Here is a 25,180-nt window from a genome sequence, read left to right on the forward strand (position 1 = left end):
GTGTCCACTTTATGATGTCATAACGATGTTTTGTCTTGAGTAACCATTAGCCAATCAGCAACCAAGGTAACCCCCCCCCCCACCTTATGACCTGAATCTCCTCTAGAGCACCATTGAGTTCTTTTTAAACAAATATCTCTCAGAGGGGCTCCTTATCTTTCATCTAAAGTAGTGTTTCTCAAAGTGGGGGGCGAGATGCCAGGATGACATTAAAAAAAAAAAAAAAAAAAAAAAGATCATAATTTGAAAAATGATTGATTGGAAAATAATATGATACAGTACAAGTACGTATGGGTCTCTGTGTTTCATTCAAGCTCGGCTCTGTGTGTGTGTGGAACGAGCCATTTTGTGTGCGCGAGCGAGAGTGAGAGAGAGAGCGCACCGGTACCGGAGATCGTTAGCTTCTGGTGCTAGCGAGCTAGTGGCCGGGTCTCAAACGTTTTGGTCACCATTTATGTAAACAATTATTTCCGAGGCACACGTTGATCATTATAGTTATTAAAAATTAGAGAATAAATGAAAAACAGGTATGAAATAATATATGACAGTAAAAAAATAATAAAGTTTAAAAGGGTGATTTGTAAAATATCCATAAAGAAATAGTAAATCTGTTTACAGTTCTGTTTCATATGGGTGTTGAGAGATGTATCCATACATCTCTTCATTTTGCTCTCAAAGTGCACCAGATTGATCACTTTAAACTTCAAAATTAAAAAAAACACTTCCCTGGGGAGCTTGCCCCTAGACCCCCCTAGAGGATGTTAGGTCCACACACCACCTATAAAAATAGCACTTTACCCCTGCTTACACATATATGCCATGAGCTGATTATCGAGCCTTCAATGTAACAGTCGCGGTACACTGTGTGTGTGCGTGGGGATTGTTGCAGTAGAACATTCCACTGTAGCGCCGGTACATTAATCGGAAACCCTAAATGTTTGAGCAGCCTCTATGAAACGTCAAGCTACCCCACAGCACCCCCAAAAGAAATCTCTGGTGCCGCCACTGAGCCTGCAACCCCGTTTTGAAGACATGTGCAGTGCAGAACAGGCTCATTGCAGCCACTGATGATAAGACACACTTTGCCAAATATCAGCATTTTCTTCCTTTTCATTTTTTTGCACAGATTGCAAAGTGGCAAAGCATTATAACTTATTTTTCTAGCAAAGGGATTGCACAATTGTATTATGTATTTTTTTTTGGATCACACAGACTTCAGGAGCATTGTTTTATTATCACTGTTCTATTGTGTTGGGGGGGCCCGACTTTTTTTTTCTCCTGACAGAAAAAGTTTGCGAAGCCTAAAGTAACAGACACAGGGTATTTCTAAATGTCGAGGACGCTTCCTTGGTAGAACATTTCCCTCAGAGTCAGGTCCTTCAGAAGCGAGGCAAGAATCCTTCCTAGTCTCGGAAAACGAAGAATTGTGGAACGGGCTAACAGGTGTGCGTCATATGCGAGGCCCCGCCTTAAATGGAGCACGATTTCCGCCAAAGATTAGGATATTGGTCCGTGCGCAAAGCATTGTGGGGATTTTAAGACCGCGGAGTATACACATGTGCAGCCTCGAAATTTCCCTCAACGAAGGCTTATCTGCATACAGTACACACGGTTTGATTGGCTAGCGCTTGCACTGGCGGGATTTGCATAAACGGGATTTGATTGGCTGATGCCAGCTTCGCAAGCATCGGGAGCATCAAAAGTTGCTCAACTTTTGATGCTCACGATGCTTGCGAAGCCATGCTCCGCTCCCCACAATGCAGTTCGGCGAAGATTAAAAATCTTCTACGTCACCCCATTCAAGTGAATGGGCGAAGCTTTGAAAGATTTTTTTCATGCCTGTGTGTGGACGGGCCCTACAGCTTTGAAAAAAGCTTGGAGCTGGGCGTGTCTGAAGCTTGGGCATTTTATTCGAGCACCGCGACCAACAACCAATCACATGAATGTCCCGCCTCAAAATTGAACCCAAATGAACGGCAGGATATCTCTCCCAGCTTAGACGCGGTTTGATTGGCTAGGGCTTGAGCTGTCAGATTTTCAGAAACGGGATTTGATTGGCTGGCGCTGGCTACTCCGGCGTCTCCGGCGGCAGAAGTTAAACATTGTTCAACTTCATTGTTCAACTTCTGCAGCCGGAGACGCCGGAGACGGACCGCTATGCTACCCACAATTCAGTTCGGCAAAAAGCGAGGCAACGTGACGTCACCCCATTCAAAGTGAATGGGCAGACGCGTTTTTGAAGCTGTCGAAGCTGTAGTGTGGACGGGCCGTTACAGTGCAGACGCTTTTCTGCTTGCTCTTGCATACATGCCAACCTTTCCAAATCCAAAAGAGGTAGGTTTGCGCGTGGCAAATGTGCACGCCCAAATTAGGTAATCAGAAGAAATGGAACCCCAGTAATTACATGTATAAAACCATAATTTTATGCATTTTTCAGAAAAAGTGGTAGTTTGGTAAACAGTGACATCAACGACATATTTGGTCTGTAAAATGCCCGAAAAGTAAAAGAATGGGAGATAAATATCCCAAAGTCTCCACATTTTATTATATTTTTTATGTTTATATTTGTATGCTACAGGGGACTTCCACAAACTTCTACAGAAGATGGCAATGTTGGAAATGAAAATGCAACGGTTGGAAGTTAACGTGGAAGTGAATGGACTAGGCTGGAATGACACCACTTTACCAGTGCTGCAAAAGAATGGAAAAGGGCATGCTAACTTACAGCTAGTTAGCAGCTACAAGGGGTCCAAGGAACAGGAGGGCTGTGTACCGGGTAATAAATCTACAAGTGGTAGTCCTCCTTCGAACTCTCTGGGCGCAGAACCTAAGAGTAAATCATTTCCATGGGATTTGGGAGGACGAACAACAGGCAGAGCCCAGCGCTTTGAAATCTGTGATGCGACCGGCTGGCCTGCGTTGTTATCACCCAGGAAGAGCGCCTCTTCAACCCCTCTTCCTACTAGGAAACAGCCGTGGACAGCTGCGAAAGGGAGAACTACAAACAATCCTCCTAAACCACCAACTGTGCCAATCCAGAACAGATACGCTCCGCTGACCCAGAACCGAAGATCTCTTTCTGATGACCTGGATAACCTGTCCTCTTCACACCGCAGGGTAAGGACCAACAGCTACTCCAAAAGTAAAAGGCTAGAGGGAAAGCTAACGGCTGGGCCTGAAACTCTGATTGTGGGTGACTCTGCTGTAAGAGATGTAAAAAGTCTGTGTAGTAAGAACAACACCAAAGTACTCTGTTTCCCCAAGGATATGGTCTCTGACTTGACTGAGAAGATCCTTTATATTGGGGCTGAACATCCGAGTGTGAAGAATGTGGCACTGCACATTGGAACAAATGATGTTTTGAAACAACAGTCAGAAATGCTGAAAAAAGACTTTGAATGTCTGTTGGAAACTTTCAGCTCTCTGAATGCAGAGGTGTTCATCAGTGGCCCTCTACCGCCAGTCTGAAGAGGAGTGGAGAGATTCAGCAGACTGTTTGCACTGAACACCTGGCTTTCAGCAGCCTGTACTGACCATTCTGTCCATTTTATTGACAACTTAAACTTTTTCTGGGACCGCATACATCCTTTTAAGGCAGATGGAATTTGCCTGAACAAGTGAGGAGTACAATTGTTTATCTCTAAAATATTCAACTGCCTGCGTCATCAATCTGTTCCCTCTACCAAGGACAAACGGCAAGAGGAATCAAAACAGGGGAAAGAAACAACACATCGCGCAGAAAGCCTTGAAGAAGTATCACTGCACCCGCCTGAGGAATGTTCTGATTATGGGAGACCTATGACACAAATTGAGGAGTCTCCACTGCCATTCACCCCCCCTGTCAACACCTTTTGAGGATACTCTTCATTCACACCCCAGCTCTCTCTACTCTCCACTCACCCTTTCACCCTCGCCCACCCCCCTGGAGTTTGATGAGCAGATGAAGGAGATACAGAGGGTTGGCACCAAGTCCTTCCTGGAGTTCAATGACCGCAGCATGAAGGCGATACGCAGGGTTGGCAGCATGTCCTTTAACCCGCCCCTCCTCAACGACGCCCACAACAATCACCGAAGCATAGACTCGCACCATCACCCCCGTCACCATGCCTACCACAATCATCCGGACCAAAACGTCCTCCCCCCCTTCACTGTCTCCGAAGCCTGATAACAATGTGTGTGTACAAAACGTAATCTCTAACTGATATGTGCTGGGTCCAGGCTCAAGGGCGTATGGCACTCTCAACTCTTTCCAGGACATGCCGGGGCCCTGCCTGCCAGTAGCTTTGCCGATATCTGTGTTGATAGGTAATAGATTAAGAGCAGTGAATCATCTTAGATACAGGAAGCGCTCAAACGTTTGTGTGAGTTTATCAAATTTAGCAGTGATTCCATGTCAGCCACAGCTTGCCACAAAAAACCTGACTGATAGTGTATTCAACAAACTTAAACTAGCTTTATTGGATGTCAGGTCTTTTGACAGGTAAAACATTTTTAATCATTGATTTTATCACTGAGCACAATCTGGATTTTGTGTTTTTGACGGAAACATGGATTGAACCCCTCCCAACTTTAGTTTTATGAGTCAGAAAATAATGCATAAGAAAGGTGGTGGAGTTGCTATGTTGTACAATGATTCCCTTCAATGCAGGAAGACATCTTATGGGAACTTTGCTTCTTTTGAATATGTGGCCCTTCAGCTGAAATGCTCCTCTCGAGCTCTGTTCCTAAATATCTATAGACCACCCAAATACTGTGCAAGCTTTTTTGATGACTTTACTGAACTGCTGTCTATAGTGTGTATTGACTTTGACCGTCTAGTCATTGATGGTGATTTTAACATCCATGTTGACAACCCCCAGGACAGAGGGGCTAAAGAACTGTTTTGTGTTCTTGATAACTATGGACTGACTCAGTATGTGACGGAGCCCACGCACAACAAGGGGCACACTCTGGACTTAATGATCTCAAAGGGTCTGAATATCTCTAAGGTTGTGGTGACTGATGTTGCACTCTCTGACCATTCCTGTGTTTTCTTTGAGAGCTCTATTTCTGTTCACACAAATGTTCAAAAAGAGGTAACCACAAAGCGATATTTAACTGAAAATACTAGGGAAATGTTTACTCAGAAGGTTTCTTCCACACTTGCCCCTGCTAACATCTCAGTAAATGAGCTAGTAGATCATTTTAATTCAAAAATGAAAAATGTTATAGATGCCTTTACTCCAACTAAGGTAAAGGAAGTGACTGGGAAGAAAATATCTCCATGGAGAAAGGCCATGACCGTGAAAACAGAAAAAAGAGAGCGTCAAAAAGCTGAACGCAGGCGGCAAAAAACAAATCTCCAGGTTTACTTTGAAATCTATAAAGAGAGACTTGGCCTTTATAATTTGGAATTAGAAATCAGACAAGCAGTCAGTGCCTCTGCATCAGGTACAGCAAATGTTTTGTCTCTGTGGCCACCTAAAATTAATTGACCGCCATGACACAATTCCATCAGATTAATGATAAAAACCTAGAGGACATTATTCAACTTCTGAAATCCTCCTCCTGCTGCCTTGATATTATTGCAACAGGATTTTTCAAAGATGTTTTTCCTTGCATGGCCTCAGATCTACTTCATACAGTAAACAAATCTCTTCACTCAGGTATTTTTCCACAGGCCCTGAAAACTGCAGTCATTAAACCAATCTTCAAAAAGAATAATCTAGACGCTTCAGTAATGAACAATTACAGGCCCATATCAAACCCGCCATTTCTAGATAAAATCATTGAAAAAATTGTTTTTCAACAGTTGAGTAATTTCTTGCATTTAAATAACTGTTTGGATGTGTTCCAGTCAGGATTTCGTCCAAACCACAGCACTGACACTGCTCTTGTAAAGGTCTTCATGACATCCACTTAAACACAGACAGTGGCAGAACTTCAGTGTTAGTTTTATTAGATCTCAGTGCTGCGTTTGACACTGTTGAACACAACATATATTACTAGACCGACTAGAGAACTGGGTGGGACTTTCGGAAACAGTCTAAATTGGTTTGAATCCTACTTAAAGGACAGAAACAACTTTGTTTCCATAGGTAAATACACATCTAGTAGTTGACAAATATGACATGTGGGGTACCTCAAGGCTCCATATTGGGGCCTCTTCTCTTTAACGTCTACATGCTACCACTGGCTCAGATAACGAAGAACAACAAAATAAGTTACCATAGCTATGCGGATGACACACACATTTACATAACAATGTCACCAGGAGACTATGCTCCAATTCAAACACTGAGTAAGTGCATTGAACAAATCAATGACTGGATGTGTCAGAAATTTCTCCAATTAAACAAAGACAAAACTGAGGTAATGGTTTTTGGAGCCAAGGCAGAACGTATAAAAGTTAGCTCTGAGCTTCAGTCTGCAATGTTCAAAACAACAGATAGAGCCAGAAATCTAGGTGTAGTCATGGACTCTGACCTGAGCTTCAACAGTCACATTAAAACAATTACTAAATCAGCTTACTATCACCTAAAGAACATATCTAGGATTAAAAGACTAATGTCACAGCAGGATTTGGAAAAACGTGTCCATGCTTTTATCTTCAGTAGACTGGACTACTGCAATGGTGTCTTCACAGGTCTCACTAAAAATCTATTAGAAAGCTGCAGCTGATTCAGAACGCTGCTGCTCGAGTCCTCACTGACACTAAGAAAGAGGATCACATCACTCAGGTTCTGAAGTCTTTACACTGGCTCCTCACTGACACTAAGAAAGTGGATTACATCACTCAGGTTCTGAAGTCTTTACACTGGTTCCTCACCAACACTAAGAAAGTGGATCACATCACTCAGGTTCTGAAGTCTTTACACTGGTTCCTCACTAACACTAAGAAAGAGGATCACATCACTCAGGTTCTGAAGTCTTTACACTGGTTCCTCTCCAACACTAAGAAAGTGGATCACATCACTCAGGTTCTGAAGTCTTTACACTGGTTCCTCACTAACACTAAGAAAGTGGATTACATCACTCAGGTTCTGAAGTCTTTACACTGGTTCCTCACCAACACTAAGAAAGTGGATCACATCACTCAGGTTCTGAAGTCTTTACACTGGTTCCTCACTAACACTAAGAAAGTGGATTACATCACTCCAGTTCTGAAGTCTTTACACTGGCTTCCTGTGTGTCAAAGAATAGATTTCAAAATACGGCTGCTGGTTTATAAAGCACTGAATGGTTTAGGCCCAAAATACATTTCTGACCTCCTGCTAAATGATGAACCATCCAGATCTCTCAGGTCTTCAGGGACTGGTCAGCTTTCTGTCCCCAGAGTCAGAACTAAACATGGAGAAGCAGCGTTCAGTTATTATGCTCCAAATATCTGGAACAAACTCCCAGAAACCTGCAGGTCCGCTGCAACTCTTGCTACTTTTAAATCCAGGCTGAAGACTTATCTTTTTGTCGCTGCTTTTAATTGAACTATTCATATCTTAAACTGCACTGTAACTTTTTATTCATGTACTTTTTATTTTGTACTTTTTCTTTTAATGTTTCTTTTATTATCTTTTCTTTTTAATGAATGTTTTTAAATGCCTTTGTCTGAATGTCTTTCATTTTTGTAAAGCACCTTGAATTGCCTTGTGTTGAAAGGTGCTATATAAATAAACTTGCCTTGCCTTGCCTTGCCTTCCAAAGACGACATTTTTAATGTATTTATTGTCAAAGCATTTAATTTATTCATTGCTATCAGGATGTTAAGAGCATTCCATGGAAGATAACAATAAGTGTTTCTGAAGTGAACTACCTACCCCACCTTTAATTCAAATGTATTATGCTTTTTATGTTTCTATACATATTAAAGATAGAATGAAGAAAAGAAAATAATATTTAAATATATCATTTTTTTTAATCAATTATTTATTTTAACTTCTTTAGAAAGCAGGTGTCCAGTTTACATTTGTTCTATAGAGTCAAAGCAGAACACGTAACTAACCACTCCTAATTTGATGTACAAAAATGCGTATTTAGAATAAATTGATAACAAAAATCCTTCCACAGGTTTTCCAAGTAGTACAATGCACAGTACTTGCAAGGATCCAAATAAGATAATGTTATAACATCTCATAATAAATCATTTCTGAAATTCTGTTTATTTAAAATATCAAGTTAAATTAAAGCGTCCAGTTGAGTGACCCTTTCATTCCTCTTTTTGATTTCTCTAAAGGCCCATGTATCTTGTATCAGCTATTTCAGTAGACCACTTAAATAACACTTGTGCAATGCAGACTTCTTTGCTGTCAACACCCAGCGTGGGCTGAACTGGATCCAAACCACATCTGGCTGCATGTAAACTGTACACAGGGAGGGAGGGTTACTTTAAACCTGCATTCAGTGACCTAATCTGAGTATCAAAATATAAAAGTACTGTACCCTGATTACTACCCTCAATATAAAATGCAGTACCAATAAATATAAGAGGAAAACAGCATCAATTAGACGTTTTTTTACGCAAGTATTTTTGTATGTAACTGTGAGGAAATACAGGTACTTTCTTCTGACTAAGTGTCCTTGCATGTTTCTGATCATATGATAATAAAAGAGGTATTTTCTTATATAAGAATACACGGTCCTTGCAGGCTGCAGTGTGTTAAAACTACACCATGAAGGAGGAGGTCACATGGCCCTCTTGTTTTTATTTTTTACTCCAGGAACATATGTGTCATTGTTTTCCCGGGATAAACATTCCCACTCACAAGATTATCCCGCTCTCGAAAGGGAAAGCATTAGTTTGGCTTATATTTCTGAGGAACGTGGCCAAAAGGGACATTTGGAACATGAGAAAAGCATTTATATAACGCGCAGCTGTTTGGACTGTATGTTCAGAGGCAATTAAAAACATATAAAATAACCGGGAGAGAGAAAAAAGGAGGAGAAACTGATTGCTGAAGCCACAAGGGGAGGTTTTAATCAGTCAAAGAAAGTAAAGAGGGCTCACCAGCCAATTTGCAACGTAACCACTTTCTTATTAAAGAAAGTGTCGAAAGTACAAAGGTACACTGGAGCACATGTCCTAACAATGAACAAAACACACGGTCTCACAAACAGACACCACACATGCTGCACATGTCACACATGCAGCCCAGAGGAGAAGGAGAGAGAGACTGCAGCCTTCCTCGGGTCCTTGGAGGCCCTGATTGGGGATTGGGACAGAGGGATTTTAGCCTCTGCAGACCATTTACATGCACTAAAACCTATAGAACACACTACAGCAAAGAGGGAAAAACCCTAAAGGCAGAATATATCCTCTTTTTAAATATTTTTTAACAGGTTATAAAAAAAATCAAAACAGATTATTTCTACGCTGTGTTACTACTTTTGCTTTAATCCACCTCTGATAATTATTAAAGGTCCTATGTCATGCTTTTCCGGTTATTACCCGTCCCCTTGTGTGTTATGTAGGTTGTTCTGCATGTAAACGGTCTGCAGAGTCACAAACCCTCAAAGTACACCCTGTAGCGAGTACAACTCTAACACAGAGAAGACCTGTCTGTGCTGCCCCAGAACGCCTCGTTGGGGATTTCCGGGAACCAAGTGACGTAAGGGGCTAAGTGACGTAAGGGCTACGCGGATTGGTCCAAATGGCCAGAGAGTGAATACACATACTTTACAGAGATGCCGTATGAGAAACCAATGTGAGTTTGGAACATTGAATAATATAAATCTATTCTAGTTTACCTCAACAATGGAATTATGATCAGTAGAAATGGCCATGACATGGGACCATTAAGTACGGTATAACCAAACACAGGTAGCAAAGTGCACACTCTGGAGATGTTAATGTCACTAAATCACAGCTTCACAGGAACGTGAGCCGTGGACTTTAAACAGCCCCTTGCTGATCACGTTTTCCCCGTTGTTATGAAGATGTCTCAGTTTTCACAATGTGATGAGTGTTTGACCTCAGGCAGGGTCCAAAGTTGAGAAAGATATTAAAAGCTCAACATGTTTAAATAAAATACTATATATATATACATATACATACAAAAGACTAAGTACAGTAAACATATATTTTTTAAAACCAGTGAGAGGAATTAATTTGTTAGAAAATGAACAATAATAACACTTAAAAATGTTTTGATACCATAATGGCAAAATAAATTAAATAATACATATATTTCACAAAATCAAGATATTCAAAAAGTACAGTTTGACCAACATTTTTTTTTAAAAACATAAACACGGTAGGGGTAAGAAAATGATGTTGCTTATCTTCAGATGTATATCAGATGTAGTGTCTCTACTTTAAAGAGTCCTCTCCTGCTGATGTTCAGGTGTATATCCGTATGTAGTGTCTCTACTTTAAAGAGTCCTCTCCTGCTGATGTTCAGATGTATATCAATATGTAGTGTCTCTACTTTAAATAGTCCTCTCCTGCTGATGTTCAGGTGTATATCAGTATGTAGTGTCTCTACTTTAAAGAGTCCTCTCCTGCTGATGTTCAGGTGTAAATCAGTATGTAGTGTCTCTACTTTAAATAGTCCTCTCCTGCTGATGTTCAGGTGTATATCAGTATATAGTGTCTCTACTTTAAAAAGTCCTCTCCTGCTGATACTCAGCTGTATATCAGTGTGTAGTGTCTCTACTTTAAAGAGTCCTCTCCTGTTGATGTTCAGGTGCATATCAGTATTTATAAAACGGACAAGTCAAATCAAGCAATCTGATTGGTTCTTAGCCGTGATATACTGAGCGTATACCACGGGTAAAATTGTAAGTTACTTTTCACAACAAGTCAGTATCCCTCCGCGTCTGAGAAAAACAGTATACGGTTGGGCTGAAAAGCAAACTGTACTGGAACAAGAAAGCAGCGGAGAAGTAACGGGGCAGAAGCCCTCCTTTTTGACGCAGCGGTCCAGACATAGACATCAAACGGCGACACATATTCAGTGTGCAGTTCATTTGGCATTAGGGCAGGGATATCTAGATACTTTCGAAGGTTTAACATAATGAATTGTGCTACTTTTAAAGCAAGCAACGATGTTTTCAAATCTGTTATCAAAGAGGTCCGCAAAAACGCTATCGACCAATCACATTGCTTGATTTGACTTGTCAGTTTTATAAATATATTTAAATTTCTTCCGTTTCGAAACAAACTTACAAAGCATAAAATGGAAACATTTAAGATTAACTTTGACCTCCGGGGGGGTCTTACTATAGTATGGAGGAGTGGATTGAGCAGTGCCTATCTCCAGAAAAAAAGCACCTAAACTACGACATGCAGAGCTACGTGAAGAGCAGGTAGACCAACTGGAAAAGTACCACCATTCAAAAGCTTTCTGATGCAGGTCTTGAAACAAAGCAGAGAAATTATGACCGTTAGTGGCCACAGGTGCGAAAGCTCTCTCCAGAGCTACTGGAAGCCCAATCTCGGGGACCGGAGAAAGTGGAGCAATATTCTCGCCACGCCAAGCAACAGCCTCGAACAACCTCAACCTATACAAGTGACCACGTAAGCCATGCTACTGATGCTAGACAGTTTTTCAGTGGATGCACAATAAACAGCAACATACACATTAATGTAAATAAACAGCCAAATAATGGATCAACGCTCTCTGTCTAATATGTTCGCTCGCTGTTAGTATTGTTGCATAGCAACCACCTTGCACTATGTTTTGTGCAGAAGGCAACGGAGGGACTATTTTATTTTGAACATCATTATTTACGAATAAAAACTATTTAAATTAGAGTGTGTATTTTTCTTTCATATTGCCACACTTGGTAACCGTTTTATAAAAGCAATAGCTCACTTCAGGCCGTGATATATGCTCATTATATCACAGCTAAGGGGGAAAAGAACACCTTCATGCCGATCTAGATCCCTCCGCTTCGCGTCGGGCTCCTGATCAGCCTGTCGGTGTTCTTTTCCCCATAATGACCGCCTCGCAGCACATGATCCCTTACGTAGAGTCTCTACTTTAAAGAGTCCTCTCAGTGTGTGGGACAGAGGGATTTTAGCTTATATTTAGTAAGTTCTCCATCATGTTTTGGCATATTTGTGTTTTTATATGCATCGTTTTTGAAACTGCAGCTCGTTTCTTTAAATCTAAATATTTTGGGCTGTTGAACGCGTTTGATGAGGTCAAATACATTTTTAAGAGAGATGGCCATGGAGATTTTGAATTGGTTTGACTATATATATAAATATATATATATATATATATTACTCACTGATATACAAGTTCTTTGCATCCACCACTTTATTACTATGACCTTTTATATCGTCTGAGATTGTAAAGCCCCTTTATGGTCTGTAGCATATCAGGCAGGACTGTTACACTGCGATCTTTGCTCTAATCAAGTTGTTCTCGGCTGAACACTTCCTCGTTGTAAAATAATTTAGATAACATCGTGACCGTTATTTTCCACCTGCACTGTCAGTAGGGAGACGTGTAGCGCAGTGGACTAGTGAATTGATGTTGGGATCAGAGAAGCACACAGGTTCAAACCCCCCTGCAGTCAGCATGTCGTTGTGTCCCTGAGACACTTCACCCCAAATTGCTCCTGTGGGGATTGTCCACAGTATTGAATATGTAAGTCGCTTTGGATAAAAGCGTCTAACAATTTACAATGTAATGTAAATTGCAAAAAAGTTAGCTCTAAAAATGGAAAATGAACTTATATAGAAACGTTTTTTATACAAGCAGTTTAAAAAATAAGAAGATTAAAATCAAATAAAAGTAGTTGTCATCAAAAATTAACACATTGTCTGCTAAGAAAGGCGTTAACCAGGAAACGGTCATCAAAAGACCTCGACTCTGAATGGGTGGATGAACATTTATAAAATGGAAAAGAGAGAAATGCTTTTTCATTCATACACTGGAGCTATTTACTTCATACTGGGAGCAGTGGACTCATTATGTAATGCCCCATACGCCTGATTTAGTTTTCTTAAACCTGCGGTAAAGATATGACTACTCCCTATTTGTTGATGTCATTTTTCTTCATGTTATGTTTCTTTAGTTTATATATTCTAATGTGTTTTCATCTGCTATTTGTGTCCGCATGTGTATTGCTGAAAAGGACTAGGAACATATTTATGTCATTTACTGCTTGCTGTTATGTTTGAGACTACATTTCGACGAAAAGTAAATTACAAAAAGATGTATGCATTGTGTTTCTCAAAAAATACCAAGAAGGTCGACCACATATTAAATCCCTGTCAATCTAACGGATTTCATTAAATTAATATCTTCGAAATGGAAATGTTTCCTTTAGTGACTTGCTGGACCCCAAAAAACTAATATTCAGAAGTGTTTTGCTTATCTTTGTATTTCTTTAAACTTTTCCCTCAAAATAGGAGTTCAATACTTGAGTGCATGAACTTACTGTAGTGACATTCCACCACTAACACTAACAATACAACTACGAAGCTAGTTGATCTCAACACTCATGGTTGCATCCTCCCTGTCTGAGTTGCAGAATTGTTCCAGCACCAGACACTTTTAACGTTGCTCTGGACATCGCTGCACTGAAGTACATTCTCAAAGATATTGAAGTGACTGTTATTTTGTATATATTGATTGTTGTTTTTTTATGTTGGTCTTAATGTGTGCATATGTATAAATGTGTCTGTTGATTATGTATATATAGGATATAAATATTTTTATATATATTTGTTTTTGTATTTGGGATTGTGGGAAACGGTATTTCGATCTCTCTGTCTGTACACACAAACTGAAAGATTGACAATAAAGTTGACCTTGACTTTGATAACTAACGTGTCCTCTCTTGTCTCCTCAGGTGCTTTGAAAATGTCTTATTTGCCACGTTAATAGCTGAACTATTAACTGAGGAGGGAGAAGACCTGCTGCACGAACACCGACTGAAAACCCTGAGAGTTAATCTCCTCCAGCCTCAGAAAACCTTTATTTGTCCCTCAGAGGGGACATTTACATTTGTTACAGCAAGAAAAAAGAGCCAAAGACAGCTTAATATTAACCTAAGTTTTAGATTTAGTCTCAGGCGAAGGAAGAGGGGGGAGATTTAGTCTGAAAGGGGGAGGGAAACCGTTCTGAAGATATAGCAGCCAGGTGCCTTAAACATGGCCAAAGTCATCCACGTCAGTAAAAATGTGGGCCTGGGGCTTCTGGTGCTGGCGGCCATTGCTCTGGTTACAATTATAGCTTTATCCGTCGCCTTAGATAAAGAAAAGGCCAAGAAGCGAGGAGGAAACAGTGAGGATAAAGCAACAGGCAGCACCAGTGGTCCCATTACTACACCTTTCACCCCAAAAGAGCCGTGGGACAAATACAGACTCCCAGAATCCCTTTCTCCTGTTTCCTATAACGTCACCTTGTTTCCTCGGTTGAAACCCGACGCTAACGGACTCTATATCTTCACTGGAGAATCGACTGTGGTGTTCAAATGTGTGAAGGAAACAGACCTGATCATCATCCACTCCAACAAGCTGAACCTCACCAACTTCGATGGGTTCCTCGCCAAGTTGAGCGCCGTGGGTGAAGCATCTTCTCCATCGATTCTGAAGTCGTGGCTCGTTGTGAAGACGGAGTATTTGGTTCTTCAGCTGAGTCGCAGATTAAGTGTTGGAGCGATGTATGTTCTGCACACTGAGTTTCAGGGCGAGCTGGCAGACGATCTGGAGGGTTTCTACAGGAGCGAATACGCTGATGACGGAGTGAAGAAGTGGGTAAAGATGAAGCTAAACACGATCATAATAATAATAATAATAATCACGATCATAGATTTGAAAGGGACATGAAATGCTCTTTTTTGGTTTTTAAACCTCTATTTTAGGTTTTTATAAGAACATGTTTTCATGCTTTTATTGTCATGTAAATAGTATGCAAAGGCTAAAATCCTTTCGCACCACCATCAGCTCGAGAGGACTCTTTAAAATAGAGACACATACTGATATACACCTGGAAATGGGCATTATATGTCCTCTTTAAAACTTAACAACAGTAATAAACATGACACATTTAAAGCTCCTTTTCCCATTCTTGTTGGAGTGGTTTTTTAACTTACCTGTTAAAATTACTTCCGCTTACAGTTAAGCATTATTAGAGGTCATCTGAGGTCACTAACTGCTCAGCTTTACCAATGACGCCCAGTTTGTAACTAGCCAGGAGTTAGCCGGGGTCATCCACTTTGAGCTGATCACTAGAATATGTTTGAATCCAAGGTTTTACCAAAAGTGTAGTAAACCCCAGATGTTTGTTCACGGACGAAGTGAGTTTTTTAGGAAACGTCCCCTTTAATTGTCACACCGTGTTCCTCTTGGTTGATTATTTATTTATCTAAATCACCGCAGTAAACTGTATTTAATGTTGTCTTAATGTACGCTATTTAATTTCACATTCTGTTCTTGTACATTGTATTTTTGTATTTTATTATATATGTTGCGTTGTTGGAGGAGTTCTGGTCACAAGAATGTCATTGCCATTTCTACACTGTAGCTTTGTGCATAATAAAACCTTGAATTGAATTTTTAATGTTTAATTTGAACATTTTGCAGAGTTGTTGCTACCTCACAGATGCAGCCTACGTATGCCAGGAAAACTTTCCCTTGCTTCGACGAGCCGGCCATGAAAGCTTCCTTCAACGTCACCATCGTTCACGAGGGAGAAACCGTGGCTCTGTCCAACGGCATCAAGACCGGTTAGTTCCTCAGGAGAAAAACAAAGAGTCAAATCTGATCAGAATAGGAAGGCAGTGTTGGGAAGTGAACTACATGTACAGCAAGTCTATCTATCGATTAGATTTATGATTATAAAATTATAAAAGTAGGGTAGACATGTGGAGATTATCCGGCTGAACAAAACGTGATCCGTCTCTTAAATGTGTCTCAACCACAGAGCTTATTTCCAGCTATTTTCCAAAATCCTATGGAGAAATTGCATTTTTGTCGAAGGAACCGGAAGAAGTTTACTTCCGGGTTTTAGGACGCGTCATGCTGTTCTCTATTTGCTTAACACATTACATTTCTCCCAGGGCAGCTTTGCTGAAGTTCAACAATGAGATCTTTTTGGCAACTTTTGGTGGTTATATAGTGGATATTTGACGTGCTATTTAAAAATAATAATAATAATAAGTAACTTATACAAGTAACTTTTTTTATTTTGATAAAATAAATGCTACAAGATAGATAGATAGTCAAATATACTGCAGTTTTTAGCAGTTATATGCTTACACTACAGGACGTTACTTGAATACACATAGGATAGTATAACATGTACAGATGTCTGACATGTTTGAAAGTGAGCAAACATCAGAAACATAACCTAATTAGATGATTTCTCTCTCTGAACAGACTCTGCAGACTCCATCATCGACGGCGTTCCCGTTAAAGTGACGACGTTCGAACCCACAGCGAAGATGTCCACATACCTGCTGGGCTTCATCGTCTGTGACTTCGTTAGCATCGATTCAATGCCAGACAGCAACCTGCTGGTGAGATATATAGAAAAGTGTGCTCAGTGATGGAAGTAGGCTCCTGTACAAGTTTCCTGTATGCATACTTTCCATGTTATACTTTGAATCCACTATGTTTATCTGAGAGCTTTTTACGGTGGCCGACAGGTGCAAACACGTTACAACCTGCTGCAGTTTCAAAAGCAATGCAAATGTAAATACACAAATGTGCCAGAACACCTGAAGAAACATCTTCAGCAACTGGAGGAAACATGAGCAGCGTTTACTTAAAGCGCCGCATAAACGAAACGCTGCAAGAAGCTCAAAACACAACGGAGACCAGGGGACACTAAAGAGTGACGCACGCAGCTGGGGGACACTAAAGAGTGACGCACACAGCTGAGAGACCAGGGGACACTAAAGAGTGACGTACACAGCTGGGGGACACTAAAGAGTGACGCACACAGCTGGGAGACCAGGGGACATTAAAGAGTGACGCACACAGCTGGGAGACCAGGGGACACTAAAGAGTGACGTACACAGCTGGGAGACCAGGGGACACTAAAAAGTGACGCACACAGCTGGGAGACCAGGGGACACGAAAGAGTGAGGCACACAGCTGGGAGACCAGGGGACACTAAAGAGTGACGCACACAGCTGGGAGACCAGGGGACATTAAAGAGTGACGCACACAGCTGGGAGACCAGGGGACATTAAAGAGTGACGTACACAGCTGGAAGACCAGGGCACACTAAAGAGTGACGCACACAGCTGGGAGACCAGGGGACACTAAAGAGTGACGCAAACAGCTGGGAGACCAGGGGACACTAAAGAGTGACGCACACAGCTGGGAGACCAGGGGACACTAAAGAGTGACACACACAGCTGGGAGACCAGGGGAAACTAAAGAGTGACGCATAGAGCTGGGAGACCAGGGGACACTAAAAAGTGACGTACACAGCTGGGAGACCAGGGGACACTAAAGAGTGATGCACACAGCTGGGAGACCAGGGGACACTAAAGAGTGACGCACACAGCTGGGAGACCAGGGGACACTAAAGAGTGACGAGTACAGCTGGGAGACCAGGGGACACTAAAAAGTGACGTACACAGCTGGGAGACCAGGGGACACTAAAGACTGATGTACACAGCTGGGAGACCAGGGGACACTAAAGAGTGACGCACACAGCTGGGAGACCAGGGGACACTAAAGAGTGACGCATACAGCTGGGAGACCAGGGGACACTAAAAAGTGACGCACACAGCTGGGAGACCAGGGGACACTAAAAAGTGACGCACACAGCTGGAAGAACAGTGCACACTAAAGAGTGACGCACACAGCTAGGAGACCAGGGGACACTAAAAAGTGACGCACACAGCTGGGAGACCAGGGGACACTAAAGAGTTACACACACAGCTGGGAGACCAGGGGACACTAAAAAGTGACGCACACAGCTGGGAGACCAGGGGACACTAAAGAGTGACATACACAGCTGGGAGACCAGGGGACACTAAAGAGTGACTCATACAGCTGGGAGACCAGGGGACACTAAAGAGTGACGCACACAGCTGGGAGACCAGGGGACACTAAAGAGTGACACACACAGCTGGGAGACCAGGGGACACTAAAGAGTGACGCACACAGCTGGGAGACCAGGGGACACTAAAAAGTGACGCACACAGCTGGGAGACCAGGAGACACTAAAAAGTGACACACACAGCTGGGAGACCAGGGGACACTAAAAAGTGACGCACACAGCTGGGAGACCAGGGGACACTAAAGAGTGACGCACACAGCTGGGAGACCAGGGGACACTAAAGAGTGACTCATACAGCTGGGAGACCAGGGGACACTAAAGTGTGACGCACACAGCTGGGAGACCAGGGGACACTAAAGAGTGACACACACAGCTGGGAGACCAGGGGACACTAAAGAGTGACGCACACAGCTGGGAGACCAGGGGACACTAAAAAGTGACGCACACAGCTGGGAGACCAGGAGACACTAAAGAGTGACGCACACAGCTGGGAGACCAGGGGACACTAAAAAGTGACGCACACAGCTGGGACGGAGCGCTTGGTGACGTTCAGGATTATAAAGCTGGACATCTGTCTCTGTTGTTTGAAACTCACCTAAAATGTTTGATGGTCTTATTTGAACAATGTGGTCACATGACTCCTTCTGATGTGACTGCAGATCTGCTGTAAGCTAGCTCGTAGGACCTAAATCTGTCTAAATATATTTCACATATTTAACAAATGCTCAACGTTTTACTGTGATATCTTGTTACTTTATGACTTTGTCTTTATTTGTACCTTGGGTAAATCTTGTTTCTCACTCTGACCCTGTTGCTGCTACAAACGCCTGAGGAGATAAACAAAGATACAACTTATCTTATCTTGCTTTTTTTTGCAGATCCGAATCTGGGCTCGCAGGAAAGCGATAGAAGACAAACAGGGAGATTACGCTCTGAACGTCACAGGGCCGATCCTTCACTTTTATGAAAAATATTACAACACATCGTACCCACTCTCAAAGTCAGGTATGTCAACATGTTAATGCAAACATTTTCCTGTGAAGAAAGAAATATTAATGACCTTTCTTATCTCCCTTAGCCAAGCATTATGTGTTTCCATTCAAATGGAAAGACATAAACCTTTCTTGCATTGCTGGTGGACGTTTTAACAATTGTTGGAGAGAATAACTTCCAGAAATTATCATATTTTAGTGTTTTTTAGAACAACATTACAAGGAACTAAAAATAGTGAATCATGGGCTTTCAACACATCAGGGAAGTACTTTTCCCAGGAATAGTTCCGATAGTTCCTGGGATTTTGCGTTCACACCAAAAAGATCTGGAACTAGAACCTAGTTTTTGCGAACCTTTTCACCCCCAGTTAGAGAGCAGGCACTAACTGGGGAGAAAAAGGTTCCAATTTCTGATTGGATGGGCGAATTGCAAACCACACCCCGTAAAAAGATTTTTTTTTTAAGCCGCCATTTTATTTGCTCGCATTAGCATTATTAGCATAAGCATTAGCCAAACTCACCAACGGAGAAGGACTAACTTATGGCAACACAAAATACAACATGGGAGCGGTGGAGTGATGAGGTCCCCAACTCCGGGGACTTCCTGCCGGGGACTTCGGGTGGCAGTATACGCTGTGAAGTAGTGATGTGTCGGTCGCGAACGAGCCGATTCTTTTGAACGGCTCTTTGGTACGAACGAGGGGAACCGAGTCGTACTTGGTGAGAGCCATTCTTTTTATCGTTCAATCGTTGGTCCGCACTCACTGCCTGCCAAAATCCACTCGCCTTTTAAAAAGCTTGATTTTGTTCCCCAAACGCTCAGCCCAAACGTATTCTGTGAAGACCTGCCCCTACTCTGATTGGTAGGTTTCAGTGAAAGTGCCTAATAAGACCATGGGTCCATAAATATGCTAATGGTTGTGTGAGACAGTTCTTACAAGAAAGCGAGCAAAAAAAGAGACAAAAATATGCAAAAAGTTGGAAAAACCACCACATACAGAAAGAACAATGAACATCAGGGCTTTGATGGTCCATTCAAGACATTTGGCGTATTTTCTGATGTATTTCTGATGTATTTTCTGATGTATTTTCTGATGTATTTCTGATGTATTTTCTGATGTATTTTCTGATGTATTTTCTGATGTATTTCTGATGTATTTCTGAAGTATTTTCTGATGTATTTCTGATGTATTTTCTGATGTATTTCTGATGTATTTTCTGATGTATTTCTGATGTATTTTCTGATGTATTTCTGATGTATTTCTGATGTATTTCTGATGTATTTCTGATGTATTTTCTGATGTATTTTCTGAAGTATTTCGGATGTATTTCTGATGTATTTTCTGATGTATTTCTGAAGTATTTTCTGATGTATTTTCTGATGTATTTTCTGATGTATTTCTGATGTATTTCTGAAGTATTTTCTGATGTATTTCTGATGTATTTTCTGATGTATTTCTGATGTATTTTCTGATGTATTTCTGATGTATTTTCTGATGTATTTCTGATGTATTTCTGATGTATTTCTGATGTATTTTCTGATGTATTTTCTGATGTATTTCTGATGTATTTTCTGATGTATTTTCTGATGTATTTCTGATGTATTTTCTGATGTATTTCTGATGTATTTTCTGATGTATTTCTGATGTATTTCTGATGTATTTTCTGATGTATTTCTGATGTATTTTTTGATGTCCTCCCCAGATCAGATCGCTCTCCCTGACTTTAACGCCGGGGCGATGGAGAACTGGGGTCTGGTGACCTACAGAGAGACGGCCCTGCTGTTCGACCCCTTCATATCCTCTAATGGAAACAAAGAGACAGTCACCAGCGTCATCTCACATGAACTCGCTCACATGGTAAGAAAATAACATCCCTGTCATCGTGTTCTCTTAAAGGTCTCCTATCATGCAAAATGCACTTTTGGATGTCTTTTATACATAAACATGTGTCCCGCCCGGTGTTTCAGGAGACTCACAAAGTGTCAGAAAACAAAACACTCTCTCTTTTCCTCTGTTCCCACATCTCTAAAAACAGGCGCAATAACAAAACGGAGCTGATCCAGATTTGGCCTTTGATCACGGCAGCATTTAGTTGTATCTGCGTTATAATTCTGAGCAGGCATTAGCTCTCCTCCAGAATCAGCACTTTAGTAACAGCGCTGGAATAGAGGGATATGAGGGATGTCTTAAATGCATGATTTGTTTGGTATTTTGAGCAAAACACTTCATAGACATGTTTTTTTTATATATTTGTATATATCTGAGACGCATAATATATGCCTAGAAATAGCATGATAGGAGACCTTTAAAATCACACTGTACATTTTACATTTATATTCAATCTAATATTTAATAATCCATTCCTCAGATACTTATGTATATATAATATCCTGCTTTATAATATGTAAAATATGTAATTCAACTTGTATATTTTCTACTTTTTTTAATGCTATTTTATTTCTAATGAGATGTATGTTTATTTCTAGTCTTTGAATTTTTACTGAAATATGCCTTGTTTTTTGATGCAGCTGCGACGCAAACATTTCCCAAATTAGCATCAGTAAAGTACTTCTTATCTTATTCTTCTCTTATATTATGTCTTTCAGTTTTTATAATCATGAGAAAAAATCATAATAGAAAAGACATTAATTTGGTGTAAAGTAAATCACCGCTTGTGTAAACACACGGTGAGCCAAAATCCTCGATGATAGATCCTCACCTGGGGAAACATTCATTCAGCGCACACAGAAATGTGTTTAACGCCTGTCATCAGAAGGGATGTGGAAATATGAGCCTGGGAATTTTCTCTGGACAGTTCATCTAAAAAAACATATCTTTCCTCTCACCTCCAAAGCTGTTTATTTGTTCAAAGATGTTATTGTCTTAATTGTATTAATAGTAATAGTATTTAGAAACGAGATTGTTCAATCGTTGGCTGATAAGTCCCAAAATGAAGCTATTTCTTTTGAGTAACTTGGGTCATGCTTTTTGGAAAAAGATATGTGTGTTTCAAAATGCAAAAGGCAGATTACAGATGGGGGACGGGGTCCAAAACCAGCAAGCCACATGCATGTCTGGGAGCAAATACATTTGATATGCTACACAGATACGGCCAGGATCCGTTGGATTTTCTGAATGTTGGGTTGCAGATTAGAACTTTGTTCGTTTTGCATGAAACATGAAAAAACTAAAGGATAAGTTAAAAAAGAAAGTAGAAAGAAAGTGAGGTCATAGAAAACAATGTCTGCTAAAAAGTGAGCGATGATTGAGAGTCAGAGCTGAACACTTCAGATGTGTGTTTCTCACACTGCTCTGTAGCTTTAATTCATGTACCTTTGTTATTCATGTTTTATCATCTTTGCTTTGAAATTAGTGTTTTTAAAGGCCCTTTGATAAAATGTTTCTTAAAGCTCTTAAAACCTTTTTTTAAAAAACACTATTCACGAAACTGTGTCTCAGGGCTTCTTAACATGTAACAAACTATTAATGTGTCATCCCCACTTAATGGGAAGAAACTCAGCGAACTGACGATATGAACCGTTAATGTTTTCTGATCAAAAGTTGTGTTCAATGGCCTTAAAACGCATAAACGCTGCTGAAGGTTAATCCAATCACTCTGTGTCCCTTTGAAATGATCACTGATGATCCATCATCATATTTATGGAAATAAATAGTTTTCAGTTTTCAGACGTTTCAACGTAGCTTTCGTTTTGAGCAAACTGCGTGCGCATCACTCTCACTCCTCAATGGGTAACGTGTAGGTGGATTTAGGAACTCCCCCTCCCTATTGGCTCTTACAGTTCAAAAGAGGTGTCAATCATCAAAATTGACCAATGGGATCCAGAGATAGGTCAAATCCACTCAGATGGCCCCAGAAGTGGATTTATTTGCTAAGTCTTTCTAAAAAGGTCAAATTTCACTTGTTTTGCATCAATCTTGATACAAGGTACTTATTATATGTTATAGTTTGGATTCCCAAAGCTTTTAATCTACTATCCATCAATCAAGGTTGGGTTTCACTATAAGTAATGGTTTTTATGTCATTTTCGAGCCAGAGACCTGAAAAACAGGCTCAGGGCTTAACAGGTTAATTCATGTAAAGCACTTTGAATTGCCTTGTGTTGAAAGGTGCTGTGTAAATCAACTTGCTTTGAATAAAGGTTGTTTTCAGTTCAAACCGTCGTCTGGCTGCACCTCCCTGCGCAGCTCAAACTGAACTGATTTAATGTTTTCCGGTCTTCAGTGGTTTGGCAACCTGGTGACTCTGCGGTGGTGGAACGACCTGTGGCTGAACGAGGGCTTCGCGTCGTACGTTGAATACCTCGGGGCGGACTACGCAGAGCCCACCTGGAACATTGTGAGATCTTTATCACCTTCAGACACAGAGAGAATGTACTAAGACAGACAGGATGTAGAAAATGATGAACAGCTCACAGACATGTTTTTACTGACTGTCCTTTATTTTCCTTTTTTTATTCTAACCTTATATGCTCTCAACCTTTTTTAGATTACCATATTTTATTCAATACGCTCCTTAGGTAACTTCTATCTTCTCCTCATAGCATCGTGAAGCACCTTGAGATGACGTTGTTTTTAAAATGTGCTACAAATGAAATGTATTATTATTATTTGTATGTCAGAAATAATGAGTTGTAACTCTATGGTTGGTTAAATGAATGAACTTGGAATGTAATAGTTGTTATATGTTGATTCATGCTTTAATCCGGCCCTTATTTGTGGACGTTTAATCGAGACTATGCTTTTTTGTGTATATGTTGATTATGTGTGGACCTTCCCAGGAACTGCGGATGGAAATTGCTAACAGCTAAATCTACCACCTTCTCTTTTTTAATATAATGTTTTTTTATACGCACGGTTCATTTCAAAATCTTACCAATAGCCCTCTCACTCATCTCTATCTGTAAAAGTCTCATAGCATCTATAAAGTGTCTCTGTCTCTGTCTGTCTGCAGAAAGATTACATCGTCCTGTATGATGTCCAAAAAGTGTTCGCTGTGGACGCTCTCGCCTCCTCTCACCCTCTGTCCCGCAGAGAAGAGGAGGTCAACACCCCGGCTCAGATCAGTGAGATGTTCAACACCATCTCCTACAGCAAGGTCTGCTCCTCTGACTCCATGTAAACAGGATCTGTTGTTACCAGAGAGGGCAAAATTAACACATCCTTTCCTCAAGTAGAAGTACAGATACTTGTGTTTAAAAATACTCTGGTGAAAGTAGAAGTACTGACTAAACTTCTTTACTCAAGTCAAAGTAAAGAGGCTTTGAAATGTACTTCAGTAAAAAGTACCCATAACTAGCAGCTGTTTTAAAGAGTACCTGACCTCCCTTTATATTAATAGAACAATAATGTCATTGTTAGCTAATGAATGTTTCCATGGTGACCAACGGCAACATGACAACGTTTTCATTGGTCCCTCTTCTTTAGAGAAGACCAGGAAATGATGGATACACGGATCGTGTTCAAATCAATAGGCACGCAATGACTCTAAATAATAATGATCACGCCACCAAACACACATTCAGACTAAAGGAACCAGCCTGTTTGGAAAATGAGAGAAGTAGAAAGTACAGGTATTTGAGTTCAACATGTAAGAAGTAGAAAGTACAGGTATTTGAGTTCAACATGTAAGAAGTAGAAAGTTCAGGTATTTGTGTTCAAAGTGTAAGAAGTAGAAAGTACAGGTATTTGAGTTCAACATGTAAGAAGTAGAAAGTACAGGTATTTGAGTTCAACATGTAAGAAGTAGAAAGTACAGGTATTTGTGTTCAACATGTAAGAAGTAGAAAGTACAGGTATTTGTGTTCAACATGTAAGAAGTAGAAAGTACAGGTATTTGAGTTCAACATGTAAGAAGTAGAAAGTACAGGTATTTGTGTTCAACATGTAAGAAGTAGAAAGTACAGGTATTTGTGTTCAACATGTAAGAAGTAGAAAGTACAGGTATTTGTGTTCAACATGTAAGAAGTAGAAAGTACAGGTATTTGAGTTCAACATGTGAGAAGTAGAAAGTACAGGTATTTGGGTTCAACATGTAAGAAGTAGAAAGTACAGGTATTTGAGTTCAACATGTAAGAAGTAGAAAGTACAGGTATTTGAGTTCAACATGTAAGAAGTAGAAAGTACAGGTATTTGTGTTCAACATGTAAGAAGTAGAAAGTACAGGTATTTGTGTTCAACATGTAAGAAGTAGAAAGTACAGGTATTTGTGTTCAAC

The 25,180-nt window shown here is 40.6% G+C and overlaps 1 protein-coding gene across 2 annotated transcripts in view; it reads left to right on the forward strand.

The window, feature by feature from the left end:
- LOC307030634 (aminopeptidase N-like) overlaps window positions 1-25,180 on the forward strand; it is a 40,554-nt gene that overhangs the window by 2,224 nt on the left and 13,150 nt on the right. For both annotated transcript variants that reach the window (XM_079667169.1, XM_079667170.1), the window contains exons 2-8: window positions 13,783-14,685; window positions 15,518-15,660; window positions 16,313-16,452; window positions 18,830-18,956; window positions 20,648-20,802; window positions 23,189-23,302; window positions 23,918-24,061. In XM_079667169.1, the coding sequence (XP_079523295.1) occupies window positions 14,084-14,685; window positions 15,518-15,660; window positions 16,313-16,452; window positions 18,830-18,956; window positions 20,648-20,802; window positions 23,189-23,302; window positions 23,918-24,061 (1,425 nt within the window). In that variant the 5' untranslated portion in view covers window positions 13,783-14,083. The remainder of the gene's footprint in view (window positions 1-13,782; window positions 14,686-15,517; window positions 15,661-16,312; window positions 16,453-18,829; window positions 18,957-20,647; window positions 20,803-23,188; window positions 23,303-23,917; window positions 24,062-25,180) is intronic.

Source organism: Notothenia rossii (genome assembly GCF_949606895.1).
Source record: "Notothenia rossii genome assembly, chromosome: 2".
NCBI classification, from domain to species: domain Eukaryota; kingdom Metazoa; phylum Chordata; class Actinopteri; order Perciformes; family Nototheniidae; genus Notothenia; species Notothenia rossii.